The sequence below is a fragment of the Setaria italica genome, chromosome IX (assembly GCF_000263155.2).
Source record: "Setaria italica strain Yugu1 chromosome IX, Setaria_italica_v2.0, whole genome shotgun sequence".
NCBI classification, from domain to species: Eukaryota; Viridiplantae; Streptophyta; class Magnoliopsida; order Poales; family Poaceae; genus Setaria; species Setaria italica.
The window spans coordinates 57392361-57417485 of NC_028458.1; the positions used below are offsets into that span (position 1 = coordinate 57392361).

A 25125-nucleotide genomic window follows, 5' to 3' on the forward strand; every position below is an offset into this window, starting at 1 on the left:
AAACATCGCGCAACTCTAATCTAATAAACATGACAACAACTCGGGTGATATTTTGACAACTTAATTGTTGCTGCCATGTGGCCACACCGTGCACGATTTGTTAGCGTCAGCCCCTCCAGCCTTGTGATGTGCACCGACTCAGCAGTGCTGGCAATCCAACCAGCGACTTCACTCAGCAGTGCTGGCAGTCCAACCAGCGACGCATGAAGGAGGGAAGAGCACATGGAGTTCTGCGTCGTACAGGTGCATCGACTGCGACAGGAGAACAACATGGCGGCCATGTTGTCAGCGTGAGGATGCAGAAACCAGCTCTCGCGTCAGCTTAGCCTTATCCTCTCACTCTTTGACTCTGTCACTCACCTCCATCTGTCCATGTATCCTCTCACTCAAGCGCATCCGAGCTACGCCCCCATCCCACGGCTGCCAGCCGCCACCGAGCTAAAGCCAGCCATGGCTGCCCTCGACCGAACCCAATCCGATCCGCCCGTACACAGCACCGCCGCCGCCATGACCCGTCAACTTCACGCATCGCGAGTGATTGTCCAGTTTCAAGATCCAGAGTGAGTTGTGATGCTTGCTATTTTTTCTTTTCTTTCATGAATTTTTTATAGTTAGCGGCACCGGTGGTTTTCAAGCGGGCTATAGTGGCGCATCAGGCAGCTCCTGCGGTAGCAGGACAACGCAAGCTGCTGGCGGGCCGGAAGTAGCGCACGGACACGACCAACGCATTGACCATCGAGCGTGTAGAAAGGGATTTTTTTTGCAAAATCGTCAAGAACTATTACAAGGACTGTGGGTTGATTAAAAAAAGTTGAGGAACTTTTTGCAAAATAATCACGACAGTTGAAAAAAAATAATTGCGCTTTAATATTTAAAATAAAAATATTAGGTAGTGGTGGCGAAACCCAATGCTCCAGATGAACTAGAAGCCGATATTTTTTTTTCCGGAAGGAGCCGCTACCTACCAAATGGGGCCTAGGTTTCTGTATGTGTGTCTGTATGCTTGTTTGACTCGATGTGCAACTTGCTCATCTCGTTTGTGGCGACGGCGAGATCTTGATCGGTTGCATCCTCGCGTATCACGTGCTTCCTTTCAATTTCTTTTTATCACGTGACCTGTTCACTAGATCTCCAGCCTGCCATCAGCTAAAATAACCAGCCTCTTCAGAGATACGTTTGGAACGGCACCGAGCCACCGAGGTAGGTAGGTGGCGCGGGGGCACATCAAATGCGTCAACAAAAGTGGCACTCAATCGCAGCAGGCACGGCTCTGAAATCCCAGTTGTACACTGCGCTCTGAGTATAAAACTAGTACTCAGCCACGTGAGCGAACCGGCTCCATATCCATCTCCGCTTTGCTGTCCGTCCTCGGCCCACGCCCGAATCCAGAAGGAATCCCCCACTGCGCGCGCGGGCACCCCGCACCTCCAATGGCGGCCGCCTCGCTCAAGCTCGCCTCCCCCAAGCCCCTCGCCCCCGCGCCATCCCCGCTCCTACGCGGGCGGGGCGCGGCGCAGGCGCGGCCCCTCCCTGCGCGCCGCGTCCCGCTGCCCCCCCGCGTCGCCGTGCAGCACCACGACGCGCCGGCCGCCGCCCCGCGCATCGGCTCCTTCGACAAGGTGCTGGAGGCGCTGATCGCCGGGACCGACTTCTCGGAGGAGGACGCGGAGGCCACGCTGCGGCTGCTGCTGGAGGAGAAGGACGAGGCGCGCATCGCCGCCTTCCTCGTCCTCCTCAGGGCCAAGGGCGAGACCTACGAAGAGGTGCGTGCGTGTGGTTCGCGAGGGCGCTGCCGGTTTCGTTACAGGAATGGATTGGATCTCACCGTTGACTTTGCTATCGACTGGTGTTCAGATCGTGGGGCTGGCGAACGCGATGCTGAGCTGCTGCGTCCGGGTTGACGGGCTGGACGACGCCGTCGACATTGTCGGCACCGGCGGCGACGGCGCGGACACCGTCAACATCTCCACCGGTTCCACCATCCTCGCCGCCGCGGCCGGCGCCAAGGTCGCTAAGGTATCGTGTTTTCGGCGCTTTTGGATCATCGAATTCGGCTGTAGTTTTGAGGCCGGTGGCGCTGATGCGGTGTTTGCTCGTCGTGCAGCAAGGGAGCAGGGCGAGCTCGTCGGCGTGCGGCAGCGCCGATGTGCTGGAGGCGCTGGGGGTCAACATCGAGCTTGGACCCGAGGTACTGCCACATATTTCTTCATCTACCTTTTACTAGTATTCTAGCACCACGATGGCAACAAGTGCTGGGTTTTGTAATGTCCTTCGACTTTTCCATTTCTTAGGGTCCTAGTACCTATGAACCGGTACGCAAGTGACATGGAAAATGAAACGACAAATCTGTATGATGGACATGTAGGTTGGGGCCGTTGAATATGATTCCTACCACCTGGTTATTAGTGGAAAAGGACACACTTGAAATGTTAGATATCCAATTACTGATTTATGTGGATTAGAATGCAAGATTACAGTCAAACCAATGGTACCGTGTACTAGTAAACTCGTGTGATTCAATTAGTCACGTCTTGAGGCTGAAAGGTGCCACATACTAGTGACTTTCTTTCCACATATCTCAACATTTACAGTTGGAGTTTCTCACCCAGCCTGATGTTCAAATGCAACCTTGTTGATTAAGAGAATATTTATTCAGAGATGTCCATGCTGTGGCTTAGATGTCTGCTTGTTCGATGTCAGGACAGCTTTGTTGATGCTTTAGTTTTTCAAACTAGCTGCTCATCCCATTACTTTCTCCCACTTATGCCCAATTTGACAACATGCTTGAAAATAAGGTTATCTGCCTCTATTAACACTTCTGCTTTTAGCTCATGCTCCTCATTTTTAGTTTCGTATCTATTATGTGAAATGTTTCCAGAAAGAAGGTGCTGTTAATTGAAAATAAGGTTATCTGCCTCTATTAACACTTCCGCTTGTCGAACTTTTGAACTGCACTAGTTTTACGTACCCTTGAGTCGTCAACTACAACATACTCCTACATGACTATACCTACCATGGATTCTATGATCGAGGGGTGGTTAGATGAAATTGCTCGTGCTCACTTAATTTTGGCTATGTTCAACTTCCCTATCTGTGTATTATATGCTTGCATAGTCAATCACTCCAACCTTGTGATGCTCTTGAGTGCATTAATCTATTGTTATATTCTGATATTATGTTTCTTTTATCCCCTATGAGGAAAGGCTTGCTGTCTTGACTTTTCAACCTTGATATACTGTATTTCAATCATAGTGTTTCCTGCCAGGTGGGGCTAATTTTGTTACTCTTTCCTGTTGCAAGGGTATTAAACGGTGTATCAATGAGGTGGGCGTGGGGTTCATGATGTCTGCAAATTATCATCCTGCAATGAAAATTGTCAGACCTGTGAGGAAGAATCTGAAAATAAAGACAGTTTTCAATATCCTTGGTCCTCTATTGAATCCAGCAAGGGTGCCTCATGCTGTTATTGGTGTTTACCATGAGAACATAGTAAGTATATATTTGTCTGGTCCTTTCTTGTAGCTGTACGATACAAGTTACACAAGCAAGCATGGTATATCTGTAAGTGTATCATTTCCAAAGTGATAGGTTAATGTTTGCATGTCCCATTATCTGTAAGTGTTTTTTCCATTGGTTGTATTGCCCAGTCTGGGCTTCATCTTCTTTTTAATATAATCGGCAGCTCTCCTGCATAGTTCGTTTAAAAAAAATTATCATATAAACAATAAAGATAAAATAAAGGTGGCTGGAAGCTTCAGTCAGTCCATTAAAATGAATCTGTCTTTCAGATGAATGCTCCTTTTCTTATTACTGATACTTCCTTGAATCACAAATATAACATCACTTTTCTTGAAAATAGAAGTAATCCACTGTTTCATTGGCAAACTCTATATGATTGTTAGTCCATGCAAAGCTCATTGACCTAAAGTGCTGCAATTTTTGGCAATAGGTTACCAAGATGGCTAAGGCTGCACAGAAATTTGGCATGAAGAGAGCATTGGTTGTCCATTCAAAGGGTTTGGACGAAATAAGCCCACTAGGTATGGACAACTCCAAATGGTTTCACTCTGTTTCTGCCACTGTTTTGCTACAAATGGCTGTGGTTTCTCAAGTACCTTTTATCTTGTTCAACTGGTATATTGAGTATTTGACAGAAGATTCTTTTTGATGCTGCAGGTCCTGGATATATCCTTGATGTTACTCCAGGAAAGATTGAAAAAATGCTCTTCGATCCATGTAAGAGTGGCTCTTACTTTTTCTATCAAAATGTATACAAGTATATTTCAATGGGTGCACTTTTGTGCAGTTTGGGCTGGCTCATTTTAGTTGAGTTGCATCAATTTGCACTTCCGGCTCGTATTGTACCTTATTTTCTATGTTATGATTGCTGACTGCTGAAGAAGGGCATATTATAATAGAATCAATGAACTAGTGGATGAGGGGAAACGGTATAACTTTCTTTGCTCTAACATTTCTCTATTTATTACAATATAGTGGACTTTGGTATTCCTCGCTGCACATTGGAAGATCTAAAAGGAGGTGATCCAGCATTTAACGCAAAAGTTCTTCAGGATGTTCTTGCTGGTCAAAAAGGGTCGGTTGCAGATGCGCTTGTAAGTTAGCCTTAGCTCTCTCTTCTGTGCATTATACTTCCTCAGGAAAAATGGCTGCATATTCCTTGATGGATCCAGTGTTCTGTACCTAACATCTTGTTTAGCAGCTTAGCTGATACGAATTTGGTATCTTGATTATCATTAATATTTGGGCAAAACTGTTGCATTAAGTACCCGTTGAAGATTAGAGAAATGATTAAAAAATGGTAGAATTGAACTGTGCTTATCCAGTGGTGTCTATAAGCTTAGATTGATTTCTGTTGTGCTTATCCACTGGTGTCTATAAGCTTAGATTGATTTCTGTTTTGCTATGCAGGTCCTGAATGCCGCAGCCTCTCTTCTTGTCTGTGGTAAAGTCAAGAATTTACATGACGGTGTTGCACTAGCACAAGAGACACAGCGGTCCGGGAAGGCCATTAATACACTTGAGTCTTGGATAAAGATTTCGAATGTAAGCACATTTTAGCTTCTAATGGGTCTTCTAGGTATCATCAGCTAAACATTGAGCTTTGGAGCATGACCACCTTTCCCTTACCCTGTTGATACAGAGTTCCAAGTGACTGAGCGATGCTGATTTGCAATAGAAGGATTTCTGCAATAAGGCGAGAGGAATGGTGGCAAATAAGGACTCACCAAGTCCATCCGTCATCCATGTATTATTAGGTTTTTTCTTTTTTCTCCCATTTGTTCATGATCGGCCGTGTCACAACAATAGATGGCTTCTAGTCTGGTTTATGTATCAGCGGTGCTGTTGTCTCGAGAAATCTCCATCAAGACGGGATTGTAAGGATTGTAAGTTCTGCTTGACCGGGGTAGATGGACATAGGTTAGATGATGTGATGCCGCATTACATTCGGAAGCGATTGGAAATTTTGCAATGCGCATCAACCTGAAAGAAGCTAGCTCTGCGGGCAGTTCGTTTTTTTTCCGCAGCCGAAAGCTTGTTACATAAGGAAATTGGAGCATGTGTCCTTAATTCTTGTTTGTATTTGTGGTTCGAGTATATCGACCACACGGCTGACGGCTCTGTCTGACAAGCTGCACGGTGATTGCAACTGTATTCTCCATTTGTTTTCAATCGAGCTCCTGGGGAAAGCCAAGTTTCTGTTCTACACACACACACAACCCAAGTGAACACGGCTATACTAGTGCAAGCTAAACAAAACGTATCAGTATATCACAAACACATTACACAAAGCATATGCACAGAGCTGCAACCTGCAAGCCTGAACGCAGCCGGGCAAGTGACCGAAAAACTAGGAGCAGGCTCAGACTTTGCCCGGTGAAGCGGCGGAATGCTTGGCCGCTTTGAGGATCGCGGCCGACGCGACGTGGATGGCGGACTCGCCGGGCGGCGCGCCCGGGTCCCGCCGGCTGGACTTGCGCCACCGCCGATCCCACAGCAGTGACCAGCACTTGACGGTCTCGGCGTCCGGGTCCCTCTCCCTGCACCACCACCACCAACAGCACGGCACATTTGGTTAAGATTAATCATATCATCACAGCAAACAGCAGAGATAATCGAGCCACGGCCACGCACTCCAACTGTACGTGGTTACCAAACAAGAGTGCACGGCACTATGGACTGGTTCAATCCTTCAGTTCAGTGAGGAAGACGTGTTCCAACATGTGGTTGTGGGGTAACCATCTGTGCTTTATTAGCAGGAGTCGCTTTCACAGGCCGTCGCTGTCAGCCTTCAGTGCCTATCTACTTGATGGACGCATGATGATGCATGATCATGCGCTAGTAGCTAGTAGTAACACGACATCTAGGGGGTGTTTGGAAACACCCTATTAAAGTTTAACACCTATCACATCAGATGTTTGGATGCTAATTAGAAGTACTAAACATAAGCTAATTACAAAACTAATTGCTCAGATGGAGTATAATTCACGAGATGAATCTATTAAGCCTAATTAGTCCATGATTTGACAATGTGGTGCTACAGTAACCATTTGCTAATGATGGATTAATTAGGCTTAATAGATTCGTCTCGCGAATTAGCACAAGGTTCTGCAATTAGTTTTATAATTAGCTCATGTTTAGTCCTCCAAATTAGCATCCGAACATCCGATGTGACACTGTTAAAGTTTAGCACCTCGTATCCAAACAGCCCCTAAACTAAAAGATGTGTCTGCACAGCAGCAACTCAGGTGACCATTTGTATGTTTCAAATTTGACGAAAGTTATAAAAATAATAGTGTCCAAATAGATTTAGTATGAAAATATGTTACATGATTAATCTATTGATATTTATTTTGTACTATAAATGTTAGTAATATATTGTATAAATTTGATCAAATTTAAACTTAATTGACTTCCTGGGAAGCGTGGGAAGCGAGAGTTGCGTTCTTTTCGGTAGGGAGTGGGCAGAAGACGACGACTAGGCGTGCTTCCCTTGGAAATGTCGTGCCGGCCTTGGATTGCTAAGCTGCGGTCAGTGCCAATTTTCAACGCATGGATTTGATTTGAATTTGATGGGCCCTATGCTATATGACTGACAGTTAATATCTCTATTTGATAAAAAAGAGCAATAATAAAAACTAAATTACCCAACAATTTACTTTATGAGCTTGTGAATTTGTCTTGCATTCTAGTATTATTATGGAAATAAAAGGACGGATCAAGTTCTGTGGCGATGCGCGGTTAGTTTTGATTGATGAGATGGATTGTTGTCGGAGGGTTTGGAGACGATTGATTGGGTGATTACCTCTTGTTGCACTCGGAGGCGACGCTGGGGGTCCGGCCGCCGGAGATGGAGGGCGTCCGGCTGGGCCGCGGCGCGGTGAAGCTCCGGGTGAGCGACCGCGGCATGTAGAAGTTGAGCAGGACGCCGTCGCTGCTGCTGCGGAAGCTGCTCCCGCCGCCGACGCTCCCGCTGTCCCGCCGCCGCGCGGACGCCCTCCGCTCCGGCTTCCCCGCCGGCCTCCCTGACCCCGACCGCGCGGCCGGGTCCGGCTGCTCCTTCCCCTCGGACGGGGGCACGGGCGCGGGCGCGGCGGTGTCGGCGGCTTCTTCGTTGGCGTCGCCCCCGGCCTTCTCGACGAGGTCGGTAAGCGAGAGCTCGTACTCAGACTCGGGGAGGTCGTGCAGCATCCCCAGCATCTCCTCCCGCCGCCGCGCGATCTCCTGCGCTCGCGCCGACCCCGCGTCCATCGGCCCCGGGCTCATCCCCGGCACCCACAGCCTCGCCGCCGCCGCCCGCTCCGTTCTGGCCTGGAGCATGGCTAGCTGCTGCTCTGCTCCTATCACTACCTCAGGTGCTCGAGCTGTGCGTTTGGGGGTGCTGCTGCTGGAGTCGTGGGTGGCTGCTGCGATGCGATATAAGAAGTGGTGGCGGTGGGGTGGAGGTGATCGATGCGCGCGACGACCCGGCGACTTGGACGGGGTGGTGGCGCGGGAGGCGACGCGCGGACGGGTACCCTCGGTACACGGCAGGCAGAGCAGGGGCGGCGCCCGCGTCCAGTCCGGAGCCAGGATTTTTGACGGGATCGGCCTGTGGGTCACGCTGGGATCTAGAAGGCGAGCGGTGTCTAGCTTTGTGCGCGTGCGACGGTGCGAGCATCCGCGTATGCCTTCGGTTGCAAGCATACAAGTCTAGAATTGGGGAGGTCCAGAAGATGGGTGAGTGACACAGCGTCTGGCCTTGGGCAAACGCGGGTCCACCGCAGCGGCAGTCAGTCAGCGAGCTCCGCCCACGCATTGAACCAACAGTCAACAGTGCCACCATCTCAGTCCGTTTTCATCATCGCAGGTGGTCGTTACTCTTTTCAGCAGCACTGAATTTCTCTGCACCAGCACCGCCCATGTCCTTTCTCTATGAAAGAAGAGGAAATTTCTTATTTGACATTAGAAGATGACTTAATTCTTTTCTTGATCCTGAAAAATTTCTTATCCCTTATATAACACCGAGTTCTAACTTTCATTCCTCATTTGACATTTTCATCACTTTTGTTAGTTAAGTTGGACAAAATGACCATCAAATCACCTCCAAAATTCATGAAACTTTTTGTAGTGATAAAATAAATGAAGATGAACCCCATGTTATTAAAAACACACGTGTACCTTTATTATTTTAAAATTAAAATTCACCAAATTAGGCTACGTTTACAAATTATCTGAATTTTAAAGGCATGAAAACAGTTCTAAAAAATTATAGAAAAATAACTAGTATTTCTCACATCATATGCAATAACTTATTAAATTATTTTCTAGCATAAGTTACACGGATAATTATGAAGAATGGGAAGTTTGGGAAATATTAGAAGAACCTCATAATTTTCTATGTAACTTATGTGGAAAATAATTTTATAAGTGACTACATCTCATCTACGGAATATTAGGTTTTTTCCCCATAATTTTTAAAATTATTTTGGTGCCATAAAAATTCAAATATGCTTCAAAAAGTAGTAGAATTTGATGAATTTTAATTTGAAAACTGCAAAGGTACATATGCGGTTTTAAGCAACATGGATTCATCTTCATTTGTTAAATGACCATAAAAAGTTTCATGAATTTTGGAAGGTGATTTGATAGTCGTTTTGTCCAACTTAACTAAAAAAAGTGACAAAAATGTTAAATAAGAAATGAAAGTTAGGATATAAATTTTTTCAGGACCAAGAAAAAAATTAGGTCATCTTTTAGTGTCAAATAAGGAATTTCCTCTTGAAAGATTGCATTGCAACGCTAACAAGTCGTTTGGACGGTCCAACCGATTGCCTCTTTCAGGTTGCAAAGTGGAAAACTCTGCTTATTCAGGGCAGCCTCTAGTGGCAGTTCCTCATCGCACTGTCAACAGCGGTAGCTCGTCCATGCACATCTTTTTTCTATGGTTAGTCTCACATCGTGCCCAACATCACTCAACTAATAGTTTCAAGGGCCTCTCAGCGGATCACACCAACCTAGCTACTTGTTGGGATTGCATCGCTCATTACCTGGACTGGACACAAATATTTAGCAGAAATGTAGCGGAGGACCAGGAGCCGACTGGAATACTTTGATCATTCTGTTGATGCTGACACACCAACCATTGACCAAACCTGATATTATGCACAAAGCAATATGTTTTTTTTTCCTGCAACTTAATCAAGAGTTTGGTGCGTCCTGCACAATGACATCTGAATCATTGTCGTATGAAAACATTGTGAAGCCAGCCGAGAAACATAACATTGTACTGACTGCATCCAAACTCATCACTATTCTCTCCATAGCACAGTGGATTCAGGAGAATGCTTACATAATGGGGGCAGGGATCGGAAGTGGCAAAATCAGGTGATTTTTGCTTAAATATATGAAGTCCAACGACTTAGGTTTTTTTTTCCCAGGTAACTACAAGACAACCAAAAAAGAAGAAGAAATCCATAGGAAGACTTCTGCAATACATGTTCAGAATTAGACCATACTCAGGTCCATATGCTGAAGCACATATATATACAGGCAAGCAATAAATAAATAAGGACCAATAACCATATAAGAAAGCTGTGCTACAACATTCGCAGCTTAATCCTACACTAGCAAAGTCATAGTCCGATCGTTCCATCTTGAGATGAGACCTTAATCAGAAGTAACGGTCTTCGTTTCTGGGCTCTTAGCTCTCAATATCCTTTTTATGTTTACCGTTGGAATTTCTTGAATCCTACAAAATAAGCAAGACTCATGAGCATGGTGCTGAAACTATCACCTTCAAGGCTTCTTTCAAAAGATAGAAAAAAAATAAATCAGAAACACAATACACATTTCACACAACGGTTAGTAACATAAAAATGAGTGCCTACCTGACTCGAATTTGGTGAGCTTTGCCCAGGTGTTTGTGAAGCAGGTGATCTTCCAGGAGAAAGTATTGTGGGTAAAATCCCAGGTGACTGACCATGGTTTGAAACTGGGGAACGTAAGAAAGAACTACCATGGTTGTACGGTGATAGCGGAGATGCCATAGGGGTCTTCCGAAGCCCATGAGATAGGGGTCCACCACCAGGAGATATAGCTGGTGACAATGATTTGCCTGGAGGTAACATGTTTATCCTGATCCTGTAAAACAAGGAAACCGTCAGTCCTGGGCAACTCAGATCAGCTGTTCAAGATAACAAGCAGCTACAGTGAAACCACTTACTTGTTATGTACATCAACATACTCATCTGTTTCATCGTAGATTTCTTCCTGTGGATCAAATGGCATGTCAATTTACAATATCTAAGAGAAGCGAAACAAATTATCATGGTTCAACTATGATTTTTTTTTTGTTTCTCTATTAATTTCATGGGATGTCTAAAATGCTGCAAGTATAATGATGTTCCGATGGGATATAGAGAACGCTCACAGCATCATTAATCAATGTTATAAGGTCACTTATCTGAAAGCACTCTGTGAACAATTTAAATACTTTTTTGCGAACTAATGAGAACAATTAAGAAAATGTCCAGTCCAACCTGTAGCAATTCTTCCATGACATCTTCCATTGTGATTATTCCAACTGCTTCCTCATCCATAGAATAGCTTGGAAGTGGATCGGTGTTAAAATCAAGAATGTTTTCCCGCTTCCTTTCTGATTTCTTATTGTATGAACGCCCATCTCCATACTTCTCTATGTTATATCTACGACTTCCAGCAGTGCTAACATACGAAGGGGATGAACCTGAAAGTACATTCAACTGATCAGCCAAAGACAAGTGACAGCTATTTCCTGGAAAGACATGCGACCAGCAAAGGCTAATGGAATACTAGTTCGTACACAGAAAAAAACATTAAAATTGAAGTTTAATCACAGAAGACAAATTACTAGGAAAAAATTTAAAAAGGCATGTACCATCAGAATGAGCATCTTTGGGGTTTATTTTATAATCTGCAGTAGTGCTCTTTTGCTTTCCATTGGATGCTCCTGCTTCCTTTGTTCTTTTAACTACCACAGCCATGTGGCTGTGACCTTTCTGGAACTCATTTAGAATGTCATAGAGAGGAAGATCATCATTCACCCTGATATACAGAACAGTGGCAACATTTTGTCGAAATTAGAAGACAATCAATGCAGATTACTAAGGAGAAATATATGCACCGATCTTATCCAAAACAAAATTTTATGAAGAACATATTGAACGCAATGAGTGCATATGCACTTATCCAAAACAAAATTTGTGAAGAACATATTGAACGCAATGAGTGCATATGCACTTATGCTCCTCAAAATAAGATCGCGCAAATCAGAAAGAATTTATGAACACCGCTAGAGCTACAGGCTGGACAGATATACCTTGGAATTTTTCTGATAGTAACATTTCGTATGGGCACTTCATCTTCAGTTCGGCAAGTAATCAAGTTTTTAACCTGAAATGAAAGGGAATTTTACCATTGGTCTTTTTTTCTCTCGAACACGCAGGAGAGCTGCGTGTCATTGCATTAATAGAAGGAGTAGTCATACAGAGACCCAAACACACACACGCACCCACTAGGACTATTGGAACTTAATCACCTGTAACATAAATGCCATTGGTCATAAAATAAATAGCAAATTTGCAAATCATTCATTTCATTGACATTAAGGACATTAAGGATTCCCCTGGTAAAAAGGACAACAAAAAGAGCTGGGAAGAAATTGATATTATTCAAAAGTAAAAATCTATGACCCTCAAAAAAAGTAAAAATCTATTTAGCTCACTCACCAATATAAGCCCAATGATATTGCTTGGACTCCCCGAGTATATAGGAACACGACTATGCCCTCTAGTCATTATCATACCCATTGTATGCCTACAGGGAGGAAAATAGTTCTATCAATAGCATATAACAATTAGAGAGCGCAAATGCTTTAAGTTGAAGAAGATTCATACAGGTCCAGCTTAGCATTTATGTCAAGTGAAAATGTTTCAGATATAGAAGTCATGGCGTCTTTTGCAATCTTTTGAGTGAGCTCCAGAGCTCCTGTAATGATAGTGGTTTCATCATGAGTCAGCTCTCCACCTTTTCCAGCCTAACAACAAAGTAACAAGACACATGTTAGATGGTAACCCATATCACTATTTATTTGTTGAGAGTCATAAATCAAATAGTCAAAAAGATAATATTGAGGACATAAGGAGTGTACAATCAGGATTTGGGCATTTGTCCCTGTTCACTCCTATAAGGTGGTATAACATAATGAAAAAAGTTATCCAGTATCTAATGAATGAAGAAACAGGAACTTTAAAGATTACTTTGTAGCTGCATTAGTAATATCGGCACAATAATTCAAACGGCATAAACTACATGTAAAAAAAAAATAGCACAGCATGAACTCAAGAATTTGAATAACTAGATATTAAAATGTTTAAACTGGATAAGAAGTCTTTGAAGAGAAGTGTATGCCAACCTCATTGCCGTGCATATCAACTAACGTCTTCAGCTCAGCTCTTCTCATTAGTGCGAAATGGCCCTTTCCAAGTAGCCAGTCCAACAACTAAACAAAAACAAATACATGACCAAATAAGATACAGCAAAGGGGAAAGTAAAACATACATATATACATCATAATAATAAGCAGGTTGCTGCCATGAAAGAAAACTGGCTGCCTTCCTCTTTCTTATTTGGTCAAAGTATGTTTCTGACGTTTTTGTAGAATAGCCAAATTATGATATTCAGTTAACAATTAGACATAATAATTGATTTTGTAGAATTGCTAGTTGATAACAGTCAGATAACAGGAAACTGATTAAGTATTCTGTAACTGAACTGCTTTTCCCTTGATGAGTCAGACACATTCCACATTTAGACGTAGGCATATATAGACATCTCTATTTATTTAGCTGGGCGACATGGAGATGAAGACAATGGTTGTTGCTTCACGGTTCCAATTACTTGTTATTGTGTCATGGGGCGGACGCAATGTTAAATAAGTGCAGAATTAGTCAGGTTCCGCAATCCAATTTATAAAAGAAGTGCCCATGTTGACCCCGGGGAATTTGGATGACTAGACGAGCATGGAACAAAAAGCCCTTTTGTTTTGCAAAATTAAATAATGAAACCAGGTAGCGATCGATCGATGTGTCTCCTACTTGCGGCCGCCCGCCCCACCTGTGGTGTCACATCCCAATTTCAGTCGGGCATGGGGCATCCACCAAGTACGAGGCTCCAATCCCTCCCTAATTCGTGCAAACAAATCGGCCGCCGCGCGCGTACCTTGCTGATCGGGTATGCGACGGGGAAGAAGAGGATGAGAAGAATCCGGACCACCGGCGCGGCCTTGGCCCCCACGCTGAGCCCGTAGCGCGTGCAGATGGCTTGCGGCATGATCTGCGGGGAACATAACATGAGTGGAAGCCGCAGCAACCGAATCAGTTACTAGCTCAATTCATGAAGTAGCTGCAGAAGGGGGGAACAAATCACAAATGAATTGAGGGCAAAAGGGATCACCTCGCCGAACGCAAGGATGAGCGTGACGGAGATGAGGATGGCGACGTAGGACGGGACGAGCGTGTCGAGGAATATGGGCAGCGCCTCCATGGCGAGCGAGTTGCCGATGAGGAGCGTGCAGAGGAGCAGGTGCTGGTTCTTCACGACCGGGAGGATCCTCTCTGAGCGGCGCCCACCACGGATTAGAGACAGAACGGAATCAGAAGCAGTTAGCCAGTTACTACTACTGCGGCCGGCGGCGCCGCCGCGGGTGAGAATCTATCTGAGGGAGACGATGAGGAGGAGGAAGATGAGAGAGAGTATTGTTACCGGCGTTGAGCTTGTCCTTTGGCTTTCCGGCCTTGGCGAGCACCTCGAGGTCGACGAGGCTGAGCGACATGAGCCCCAGGGTGAGGCCGGACATGAGGCCGGCGAACAAGACGAGCCCGACGCAGGCCGTGAGGTAGACCCAGAACATGGTGCCGCAGCAGGCCTCATGGCTGGGCATCTGCACTTGTGCAGCTGGGGGAGTGGTGGTAGCTGCGGCGGGAGCTGGGGGTGCGGGAGCCGGGAGGACTAGCTAGCGGCGTCGTGCGGAAGTGGAACGCAACGAACCGTGTCCCTGCTGCTCGCAGCAACAGCTTTGCTCCCACCGGCTCGGGCCTCTCCTCCTATATGGTGGTGGCCGCTTGGTCATTGGGGCCTCGGGGTTGCGCACTTGCGCCTGCGCCGGGCGGGCTTTCCGATTCCGTTGCCAACTCCGCTCGTCTTGCCTCCCCGAGCCCACCGGTCAGTAACGGCAACGAGTCCAGCTCGGACACCGCACGCCGCGCGGCCAGGGTGGTGGCCGGTGGGGATGGATGGCGACGCGGCTGGGAGTTTTGGGATGCTGATGCCTGATGGTGGTGGACTCGTGACTCTGCTCAGCGTTGCGTGCGGGGGGACCGATCGGTTTCTCCCGGCCGGCCGGGAAGGGTAACCGGCGAGGATACTTGCACGGCTCCATGCCCATGGAGGCGTTTGTTACCCAACGGGCACTCTCTGCTTACTTACCACCTTCAAACACGGGGCTGCGTCCGGTTACAGATCAACAGGACCAAAGTTGACAACACATCCTGATCTGCTGACGTGCTGCGCCTCATCAGACAGTCATGGGCTCGCCTGTCAACCCAAAACCATATCTCCCTCCCTCTCCTCGTGGTTTTAGCAGTGTACTCCATTAGCAGACCCATTAGCGCCATCGGTAACTCAATCCCATTATTACAGGACGGCTTATCTTTTTAGATGCGGGTCTCAATGACATCCATTGACATTTTATTACACGAGAGAAATAATTGACAGTCTTTGTTTCTGCCTTTTGTCATACTACTTATTACGTTTTTTACCGTGTAGGCAAGGACGATTACATAGTACTACTACTAGCCTTCTGTTTTCAAAGCTACTACCCCATTTGTAATCTGATCCAGAGGCCAAGTCTGGGAGTACTGCTATTGTACAATTAGTCCAAGCGGTCCGAAATCAAACCAAGGGATAATATCCAAAGAAAATTGTAGAGAACGATTTGAAATATGAGTGTCCCAGATACACTATCCTTTTCATGGATCGATGAACTCCTGCCTCGTGTGTGTAGGTTCTTTTTTTCCCCCCTTTTTCGTGAAAGCGATTGTAGTTTTACTAAGAAACACTAGTCCATCCTCAACAAAAATTGTTTTTGACCTGGGACTAAATAGACTTTAGTCCCGGGTCTAAATTTTGTAGTTCGTGGAGGTACCTCCACGACTTACTACAAAAGGATTGCATTTCCTACTTAGTTAGATGTACTGTGTAAGTGAGATGGTAAGGAAGCTAGGCGAGACTTGAGGTCGTGGATTCGAATCCCACGCTCTGTAATGGTGAAAATATCTAAAGATTCTGAAAGCTATTACCCCAAGTTGAACGGGGCAGAGCTCCCACTATTTTAATAGATGGAACCTAGAACCTCATGAATGTTTACGACTCCGGGAGGAATAAGTAACAGCAGATCCTCCTAACTAGTATAGTACTTTGCTGGCATGATTCGAGTAAGCAGGTCGGATACGATCAGCAGCAGTGTCCTTATACTAACAAGGAGCCCACACACTGCACACGTGAGCATACACAGACCACCAGCAGTAACATTTTTTACTTGCTGCATGCGTGGTGATCCGAATGATTCTCTGATAATTCCTCTCGGTGCTGGTGGCATTTGCCTCTGAAAATGGGCTCATCAGGACGATGCAACCGGTGGCGGCATATTCCCTCCTCTCCTCTCGGGCGCATGGATTTGGGGGCGGAGCATTCGGTGGTCATGCTTGTTGTTGGCGGTGCAACGACGACGAGCCTGGATGGAATAATTCTGCCCCCGGCCACTGATCCTGAGCTCATATCTTTGTCACTCACGGCTCAAGTTTTGGCTGATCATAGGGCTCTTTCATCACCTCATCTCTTGCTCAGACGACAAGGCATACCTTGGTCAGGTGCAGAGCGTCGAAAAGGACCTGTCCGCACTCTGCTCGAAGGGGCAATTTCATCTAAGGATCAACCGCTGCCTGTGTTTCTGCACAAGCTAGGGACAGTTTCATGAGACGGCTGCTGATGGCAATGAGCCAATTGCTGCTAACAGCTCGGATGACTAGGAGCTTTCGGTCGTAATGCCCTGAAGAGAAAAGGAATGGCTGGTCCAGTAGTTTAGCATTTGATGCAGTTGCTTTACCGAACTGGGTCGAGGTCGATCACGTACGAATATGCATGTAGCTCATCGACCGAGTGCCCGATTTTTTACTTATAAGAGGAAAGGTTGGGCCAAGAAAGCAATCGTGCACGCGCAGCTTCACGTCGAGACAAGGAAGAAAGTGGAGCGTGTGTGTGAGCGCATCTCCTTTTGCATCGCGCAGCGGTGAGGCGCTCAGCTTAATTCTTAGGTTATCTTGCCGTCAGCTTAACTGAAAAAGTATATGGAGTCATCATATTCGGTGAAGATTTATTGAGGATTCAAAAGCCGGTGAATTTTCTTCTTTGGTGGAGTCAAGATCTATCAGGATTATGTAGCTTATCTAGCATATGATGAGGAAAGATGAGCTGGGCTAAGAAATCAAAACAACACGCATGCTTGCGCAGCTTCAGGTTGAAAGAATTACACAGAAAATGAACATGGCGTAGGCTAGCACACGTAACGTTTGAATTGCAGCATCATGATCCACTATGCATGCAACTTTTCCCCCAGTGGTGTCTGTTTCTCGTTTAGGTTATCTCCGCTGGAGGTTTTTTAATTTGGTCGCAAAATTAAACCATCCTACAACCTAAGGTCTCGAGTTGGCCCAACTGATTTGGAAACAAAAAGGCACTTGGAATACGGATTGTGTGGAGGTGCAATTTTGTAGGGCATAGCTAGTGGTACACCGCCACGCTGGTACTCTACATTATCCTTTCAGCAAGACGCACGTACGCAAGACTTTGCCATTGCTAACCTAATCATCAGTGCAACAGAAAAGTGCTTCCATATTCATGAACTCGACCTTTAATTGCAAAGTGAGTAACGTTCCTGTGGGAATATGCCACACAATCTTCATGAACTCGACCTTTAATTTGAACGAAATTCGTCGACTCGCGCCTATCTTAGATGAATTGCTCTAACAGCTCCACGTACATTATTATGCCAACTATTCACTCGCGATGCTACACGCTCAACTTGTGCATTGTGATCGATCTGTCCTGCTTGGTGGTCACCGTCTGCATCTCTGGACTCTGTCTGGTTCATGGCACGTTACAAGGAGCCGGCAAAGGAAGCAATGCCCCCTTGTTTTTGCCACGATTCTGTTGCGTCCATCCGGGGAAGAAGCTAGGCAAGCGTCGAATTCTCCGGAGCAGCTCCTTCTCGCCTTTCGCGTCAGCTAGCATACGGGACCCACATGGGCTGTATGCTCCATTAGGACAAATTGTGGCGAATCAGAATTCCCCCCAACAACTGTTCGCAGATGGAATGCCTGGCATGCTATAGCTGGATACCTGTCAACGTCCCAGCATCGCCGCTAATGGAGATTCTTAATCTAAAATAGCAATGGCCTGTTCGGTAGTGCTGGCTGCTGCGCTGCTGCTGCTACAGTCAGCGTTCAACACAGCGAGTGGCTGGCTCGCTGGGCTGCTGCAGCTGCCGCAGCCGGCCGAAAAAAGTGCAGCCGAATATCTGCCAAGGAACACGCACAGGTCCTTCACGGATCTTGTTTTTCGGTTTTACAGGCAAGTAGGCAACCATCGCCCGTTCTTTGACCCCGTCGGAGTTCAGATGATCGTGGCCGTGGCCGTTCAGCGATCAGGAGCGTGGGCCTGCTAGTCCAAGTTGGGCCACGACCACGCACTGACGAGCGTATGGCCGGTCTGGGCCAGATAGCGCTATGGGCCGCAACAAGATTCTTTTTTTCTCCCAAAAAGGGAGGTGGAAAAAAAAAGAAAACGAAAAGTGCTAACCACCAGTGGAAGACGATGTGAGGGGAGCTTCGCCGGAGTTAGAGACGGCGCGGCGATTCCGGCTCAACAAACCACCAGGGGAACAAGAGGGGCGGCGGCGTGGAGATGGGGAGCCCTCTCGGTGGGTGGCCGTCGTACAATCCGCGCAACTTCAGCCAGCTCGTCCCGGCCGACCCCTCCTCTCAGCCCTCGGTCGGTCAGCACTTCCCCCTCTTTGGCGATCTCGTCTCCAATACACCGCACTGACTCTCTCCATAGTTCCTGATGATCTTGCATAAGCTTGAATATTTAGTTAGGAGGTATTGGTTGGTGCTTGGTCAGTGACATCTGTGGACTCTTGTATCCACAATAAAAAACTTCCTTTTGTACTGCTTTCAGGCAGGGAGCATGAATCAATGGTCGTATGGTTCGATTCTGCTGAAACCACAGTATGGATGGTTTGAGAAAGAGGGTATCGATGTTTGTTTTTAGTTCATCTGCCAGAGACCCGGCTCAGTTTCAGTGAATTTTCTGCATACTGTCCAAACAGTTAGGTCTTGGTTTTGTCATGGCTGCCCTGATAAGATTCAGTTGATGTTGTACTTATCGATTGATGGTGGTTCTTTTTGTGTTTCTAATCGTACTCCATCACCAGCAGCTCATATGGCACATATATATATCCATTTAGAGTGGCCCTAATGCTATTATTTAGTTTTTGTATTCTTGACTGAGCTTGATGCTGACAAGTGAGAACTTATACTATGAAAGATATATTCGGTTGACCTCATGCTGACTGTTTTTTCCCCTTTCCATGTGTATCTCATCAGAATGTCACACCAGCCACTTACATTGCAACTCACAGGACAGATCCGCCTCCCAATCAAGGTAACACCTTTCCATGTTCTCGAACCAACGTTCGTGTGCTGCTCCCTTAAATGTATCCTATTTTATTTGCTCATTGTCCACTTGCATGCAATTGAGGCCATGTAATTACTGTTCATAACTTCATATTATGCCGACAATTTCTTTTCTACGTATTGTCGTACTATGTAAGCTCCGTGTTGCAAAATAGGTCTCCTGAACTGTTTGGTCTGAACTGAAAGTTCTGTAGGTAGATGGCTCTCTTATCTTTCAGGAACGGAGCATGTTTCTCCAAACATTTTGCGCCTCAGGGTAGAGTGCTGCAAGTCGCAAAGAGTGATACCAGCCATAATGACTGAACTACTGAACACCTTATCCTACACAAATGATGACCTCTGCTACGTTTCCCCAACCTATAGTCCAAAAGTTCCTCGCTGCCACTAGTATCAGCAGCTGAATGCTATGATTGTTTTTTCAATAGTAGCTGTCTTAACCATGGCGCAGTATAGCACTACTTGCCTCACTTGCCAATTTACCAGCTGCAACTGTCAGTAGTACCAGGCTTTATGTGATTTATTAAATGCTGTTTGTTTCTTGCAAAAAGCCCAGGTACTGCCCCTTCTCACCAAAGTTTACATTCAAACTTAATTAGGAAACCTTTTTTTGTTACATTAGGAAATTCTGAGAACTGATTGATACTCGCTTGGTACAGTCCCCGTTCGAGGAGGCCACCCACCTAGGCTTGAAACTGGGTGCTTGCAAAATGTTTGTGTGTGTACCTCTGCTTTCATCGAGTTTCCCGGTCAGCCACAGTTTTGCACTCCCGTTCTTGAAACAAAGCATGGGGGATTTCATCTTCCCATGGTCAAGTTTTTTTTAAGTAGGAAATTCCAATTTATGAAGGTATGTTTCTTAGTTGTACTAAAACACATTGGCTAACAGCATATTAGTATTTCTCTTGGGTTTGATCTCCATATGAGTGGCTGGGTTTTTATGCTGGCTCGCCAAGCCTATCACAACCCCCCTCCTCCTTTATCCGGGCTATGTTGAAACAACACAGGCTGACAGGCAGAGTTCTTGGTATGTCCATGTGTAGCTTATCTATATTGCTGCCAAGTTGGTTTGCCTTCTGTTCAGACATCTAGATCCCTCAGAACCATTGCCCTGATCTATATGGTAAGTGCCCGAAAGAATATTGATATTGGAGCATGAGGAAGATGAATAAAGGTTGGGTAAGTAGCGTTCAAAGGCGAGGGTGGAGCAAGGGTGTTGGTGTTTAAGATGGAACAACATGCCAGTTAAACGCCATTGGAGCCGTCCAGGTGAAATGCCATCCACATAGAGTGCTAGAACTGCGATATCCTTGAGAGTAGTAGTAAACTAATGGTCAAACTGATTAGGTTGTTGGCTTAAACACTCTGGTTTGTCAATTTCTATTACATCTCACCCTAAACATTTACCAGGCGACACAAAACCAGAAGAAGTCCTTATTGCATCCAGGCCTTTTGGCTCAGCCATGTCCTCTGCATGTTGGTGAAAACTTGATGGTGCACTGCTGACCAAGTGTACCAAAAAAAAAGATCAAAGATAGAAACAAACTATTCTTTTTAAGGAGCAAAAGGTACTGATAGATAAAAGCATACTAGGTGCCCATTCGGCCATTCCTGGGGCTGGTGAGGCGATGAAATATTATTGGAGAAGTTTTGTGTGAACAATTTAAATCATTTGGAGGGATACTTAACTCTGAACTATTTTATTAAGTACCATGCCTAGATGTTACAGTCATGGAGTTGATTCCTTAAAAGTTGTTGGCAGATTCTATTTCTCTGTCTATTTCATTGTGGAAGTTGTATGTGGCCAAGTTAATTTCCAAGTTTTGGCAGATACACTCAATAAAAAAATCGTTGGTGTTTCTTTAACCAATATATCTGCCAGTTATGTGTGTTTTCTGTTTATGTGACTGCATTCGTTTATAGATATGCTACACTTCATATTTGATCAGGCTGACCAAGTGCTTTCTATTATTTCATTTTATTGAATTTTAATTCCTCTGAGGCACTCATGAACTTCCTCTAAAATTGTCATAGATTGCCCAATTCCTTTCTCTTCTCCACTGCACCAAAACCATCTACCTGGTGTTGTATTTTTCTGCTTCCTGAATTCAGTAATTGATGAATCGTGCCCTGGGATTGCAGTGATAACAACAGAGCCCAGGAACATCCTGTTGAGGCACTTCTACCAGAAATCCGAGGAGAAGGTAAGCTGTTCCATCAAGGCTGCATATACGCCACATCACAATGGAATCTAATCATCTATGCTTAAATCCTGTCCTGGACTCTAGCTGAGGCCAAAGAGAGCAGCTCCTGACAATCTCGCTCCAGAGAACAACAACAAACAGCCCAGGGGCCCTGTCGCCGATGTTGGAAGCCAGTCAAACGCAAGAAGCTGAATACAGCTGGTGCTTGTCCTCCCCTGCGTCTCTCAATGCCGTGTGCAACCTGCATGCTGCATGCCAGCTGAAGCCCTGGTCCTCTTGATCCAAAGAGCTACGCTCATTACATGCATGAATGTACATAACAACCTCCCCCCTTTCCCTCCAACATTGGTTTGTTATTTGTTAGCGACTGGTGGCTGCATTTTAGTGACAGATTTTAGTAAAGAAAAAGGATGGTTCGGCATGAAAAGATAGCCGCTTTTCTCTTGCTTATGCAATACTCCGTACAATTTAGTAAAATATAGACACTATTTGTATATATTCGTGCCCTGGGTAGGAATGGTGAAATTCGTCGACTAAAAAGACAGACATAGCAAACCACAGGCAGAGAGCCATGCAGAAGTCTGATTCATCTCAAGTCTGAATTACAGTCATTACGAGTACAGAAGAACACACAAAATAAGAATACTGGCCGGACACCTTAGTAGCACTCCAACTTTCTGAATTTCTCCTGGGCTGCCGGCTGGAAGGTTCGGGGCCTAGCTAAGTGATCTTGGATCACTCATGGTTCCTCATCGCTTGTTCAGCCTCATAGTCTTCACGGGCCATTCTGATTAGAGCAGCCAACTGCCGTAGCGCCTTAGACCTTATTTTACGAGCCCACAGCATCTCCTTGTAGACTCTAAAGCAAGCCACCTCACGGAGTTTATCTTTATACTTAGGTGCATCTTTCAGCAATGTTGGATAGTCATTTCCAAAAACCTGAAAGAAACAAACTTTGAGCCATTAATTGAATGATAAATTTCCAAAAGATACTCAGTAACAAGCTGGCAGCATATTTGCAAAGCTACAATTTGTTCACCTTTAGGGTAAGATACAATCATAAGCGCAGTTGCCAGTTTGAGTAAATCCCAATCCTCAACGTCAACATTAGATATCTTCTTCAGGTGTTCACCAGCATAGTGCATGTATTCAGCATATTTGTTCACATTATAATCACATTCATACACTAGCCAGTCGTCTCAATAATATCTTTATTAACCTGGATAAGGAGCATTGGTACATCATTAATTAAAAAACGAGCAGAAGGCTCTTAAAATATTGTATAAAATTAAGCCAGTAAAAATTAAGGGCTCCCAAGTACACAAGGAACTCTCAGGTGCAAAGCATTTTATGTCATGAAATGAGGTAATGAGCTCACCATCTCTGGCTTGACATCGAATCCATAGCGATTCAGGACAAGTCTCATCCCTTCGCACATCGGGAGGCGATCCTCAGTCACCTTTGATTTTTCATCAGGCAATAAATACAGCATTTGATTTCTAAGGCCCCACGTCTACTCCATCACCTCATCATTATATAGGCAGGAGATTCCCTATAATAAAAAAAAAAAGAGTGCTCAGAATCATTCATATACATAAGCAAACAAGAGAGAGCGTGTGTTGAGGGGGCGTTTGGTTCCCTTTGCTTATTTTTAACACGTGTCACATCAAATGTTGAGATACTAATTAGGAGTATTAAACGTAGACTATTTATAAAACCCATTATATAAGTGGAGGCTAAATGGCGAGACGAATCTATTAAGCCTAATTAATCTATCATTAGCAAATGTTTACTGTAGCAACACATTGTCAAATCATGAACTAATTAGGCTTAAAAGATTCGTCTCGCCGTTTAGCCTCCACTTATGTAATAGGTTTTGTAAATAGTCTACGTTTAATACTCCTAATTAGTATCTAAACATTCGATGTGATGGATGCTAAAAATAAGCACATGTAACCAAACCAGGCCTGAGAAATCGGCGTCCAAACATTGACACCGACTTCCTAGAAGTGGCACCAAAATAGTGTGACACCACTTCTTCTGTGGATCTTATATCCACACTACTCTAAGGAGACCTTCACACCGACACAAACACGGGAGAACAACTCTCTACAAGGGAACCTAAATCTTTTATTCACCTGCTCACAACTTGATGCAACAATCACTCTTATATTATTTATGTGGCTACCCTACGATGACACTACTACACTGTATGGCAACCTTGCCATCTCTTCACCTATGCCTCACATGCCACTCTATGCCATGGTATGGTTAGGAGGGAGGGGAGCACCTCTATTTATAGGTGCTCATGATCATCGTGGTGTTGCCATGTAGCAACTTCCACACTCTTTCATACAAAATATCCTAACTCTAGAACTCTCCTCATTCTTATCTAGTTTCTTATATTTCTACCATGAAAAATATCTAGTTTTAGAGTATTCTACACTTCACCATGAAGCATGGCAACTATGGCTCATGCATTCTCTCCAATTTTCTAGAACCTTCTTACCTTGTCATGATCTTATCCTTATACATGGCAAAGTTAGTCTCTTGAGATCTCTACAATCTTATAAAATATTCCAAGTATGCATTGCATATTTCAACACTACCCCTCAATGCATACTTATCTCGGGCGGTCGAACCATTGCGTGTCGTTGCCCTTGGATCTTCTGCGCTCTGCCATTACGAATCTTCTTCTTCACTTACACTCGTGACATGGTCTTCTCTTCCTTCAACTCATATGCCTCTGTCTTCAGTTGGAGGTTCCCCGCAGACTTGATGCATCCATGCATCTTTTCTTTCTTCTTCACCCTTCTAATTGTCTGTCCTCTAGATGCTTCCTTGTATAAAGGCAACATAACTTTAGCCGATGAAGCATTGTCATACCTGAGATCTTCACAACTGCGTCCTTCTGGAATTTTCTTCGCCTTATCATGCTCCTCCAAATCTTCATGGATCACCAATGCTCCATGTCTATCTTCACTATGCTCTTGTGGCTCCTCATCATCATAAAGACTAGGCTCTATCTTTTCATCTTTAATATCTTCCTCCTTGTCGCTTAGAGCCTCCCAATCTTCATCACTATCACATCCAAATACTATGAATCCTTCTGAAGTATCTGGATCTCTCACCTTCATGGAGAAGCCACCTTCTGCATCCCACTCTTCTTCTTCTTCTTCTTCTTTAATGCTATTTGATGGAGTTTCACCTTCTGTCAAGTCTTCCATGAAGTAACCTCCATCATCTTCAATTGTGGCTACGGCCTCAGCATCCCACTCTTGTTCGCTTAGCCACCCACTCAGGACAACTTATTTTGTTGTAGCCATGTTTCCTTGTGAGTGCCTCCGTAGATTCCAACAGTCCCATGCAAGATGCCTTTTCTTGTCATAGTTGAAGCACTCACCTCTTCTTCTCCTCTCGTTCTTGACCAACTCTTCGTCATCTTCGTCACTGCTCTCTTGTTGAGCTCCCCTTGAATAGATGCTCTTCTTTGGGCAACGGCTATCACCTCGTGTCCACTTCTTCGCCTCTCCTTGGCCTCTCAGTGGACCCATCTTCCTGATGAAGAGTGCCTC

At 45.1% G+C, this 25125-nt stretch overlaps 4 protein-coding genes across 4 annotated transcripts; 2 read left to right on the forward strand and 2 right to left on the reverse strand.

Moving 5' to 3' along the window:
- The first annotated feature begins 1271 nt into the window (after positions 1 to 1271).
- LOC101767199 (anthranilate phosphoribosyltransferase, chloroplastic) lies at positions 1272 to 5589 on the forward strand. Its single transcript, XM_004985836.4, has 9 exons — positions 1272 to 1763; positions 1855 to 2016; positions 2105 to 2188; positions 3301 to 3489; positions 3950 to 4040; positions 4177 to 4236; positions 4495 to 4613; positions 4930 to 5064; positions 5162 to 5589. The coding sequence occupies exons 1-9, from the start codon at positions 1431 to 1433 to the stop codon at positions 5171 to 5173; spliced, it is 1185 nt and encodes a 394-aa protein (XP_004985893.1). The 5' UTR covers positions 1272 to 1430; the 3' UTR covers positions 5174 to 5589.
- Positions 5590 to 5659: 70 nt separating this feature from the next.
- LOC101767597 lies at positions 5660 to 8118 on the reverse strand. The gene is made up of 2 exons (XM_004985837.4): positions 7325 to 8118; positions 5660 to 6059 (listed from the first exon to the last, which is right to left on the reverse strand). Exons 1-2 carry the CDS (start codon positions 7837 to 7839, stop codon positions 5882 to 5884), a joined length of 693 nt encoding a protein of 230 aa, XP_004985894.1. The 5' UTR covers positions 7840 to 8118; the 3' UTR covers positions 5660 to 5881.
- A 1751-nt stretch (positions 8119 to 9869) lies between these two features.
- On the reverse strand, positions 9870 to 14479 carry LOC101767995 (DUF21 domain-containing protein At2g14520). Its single transcript, XM_004985838.3, has 12 exons — positions 14302 to 14479; positions 13993 to 14153; positions 13759 to 13872; positions 12953 to 13039; positions 12435 to 12574; positions 12267 to 12354; positions 11858 to 11931; positions 11417 to 11583; positions 11040 to 11245; positions 10724 to 10770; positions 10389 to 10641; positions 9870 to 10249 (listed from the first exon to the last, which is right to left on the reverse strand). Exons 1-12 carry the CDS (start codon positions 14477 to 14479, stop codon positions 10202 to 10204), a joined length of 1563 nt encoding a protein of 520 aa, XP_004985895.1. The 3' UTR covers positions 9870 to 10201.
- A 3951-nt stretch (positions 14480 to 18430) lies between these two features.
- Positions 18431 to 22046, forward strand: LOC101768393. Its single transcript, XM_004985839.4, has 4 exons — positions 18431 to 18645; positions 19260 to 19317; positions 21489 to 21550; positions 21635 to 22046. The coding sequence occupies exons 1-4, from the start codon at positions 18559 to 18561 to the stop codon at positions 21740 to 21742; spliced, it is 315 nt and encodes a 104-aa protein (XP_004985896.1). The 5' UTR covers positions 18431 to 18558; the 3' UTR covers positions 21743 to 22046.
- Positions 22047 to 25125: the final 3079 nt, after the last annotated feature.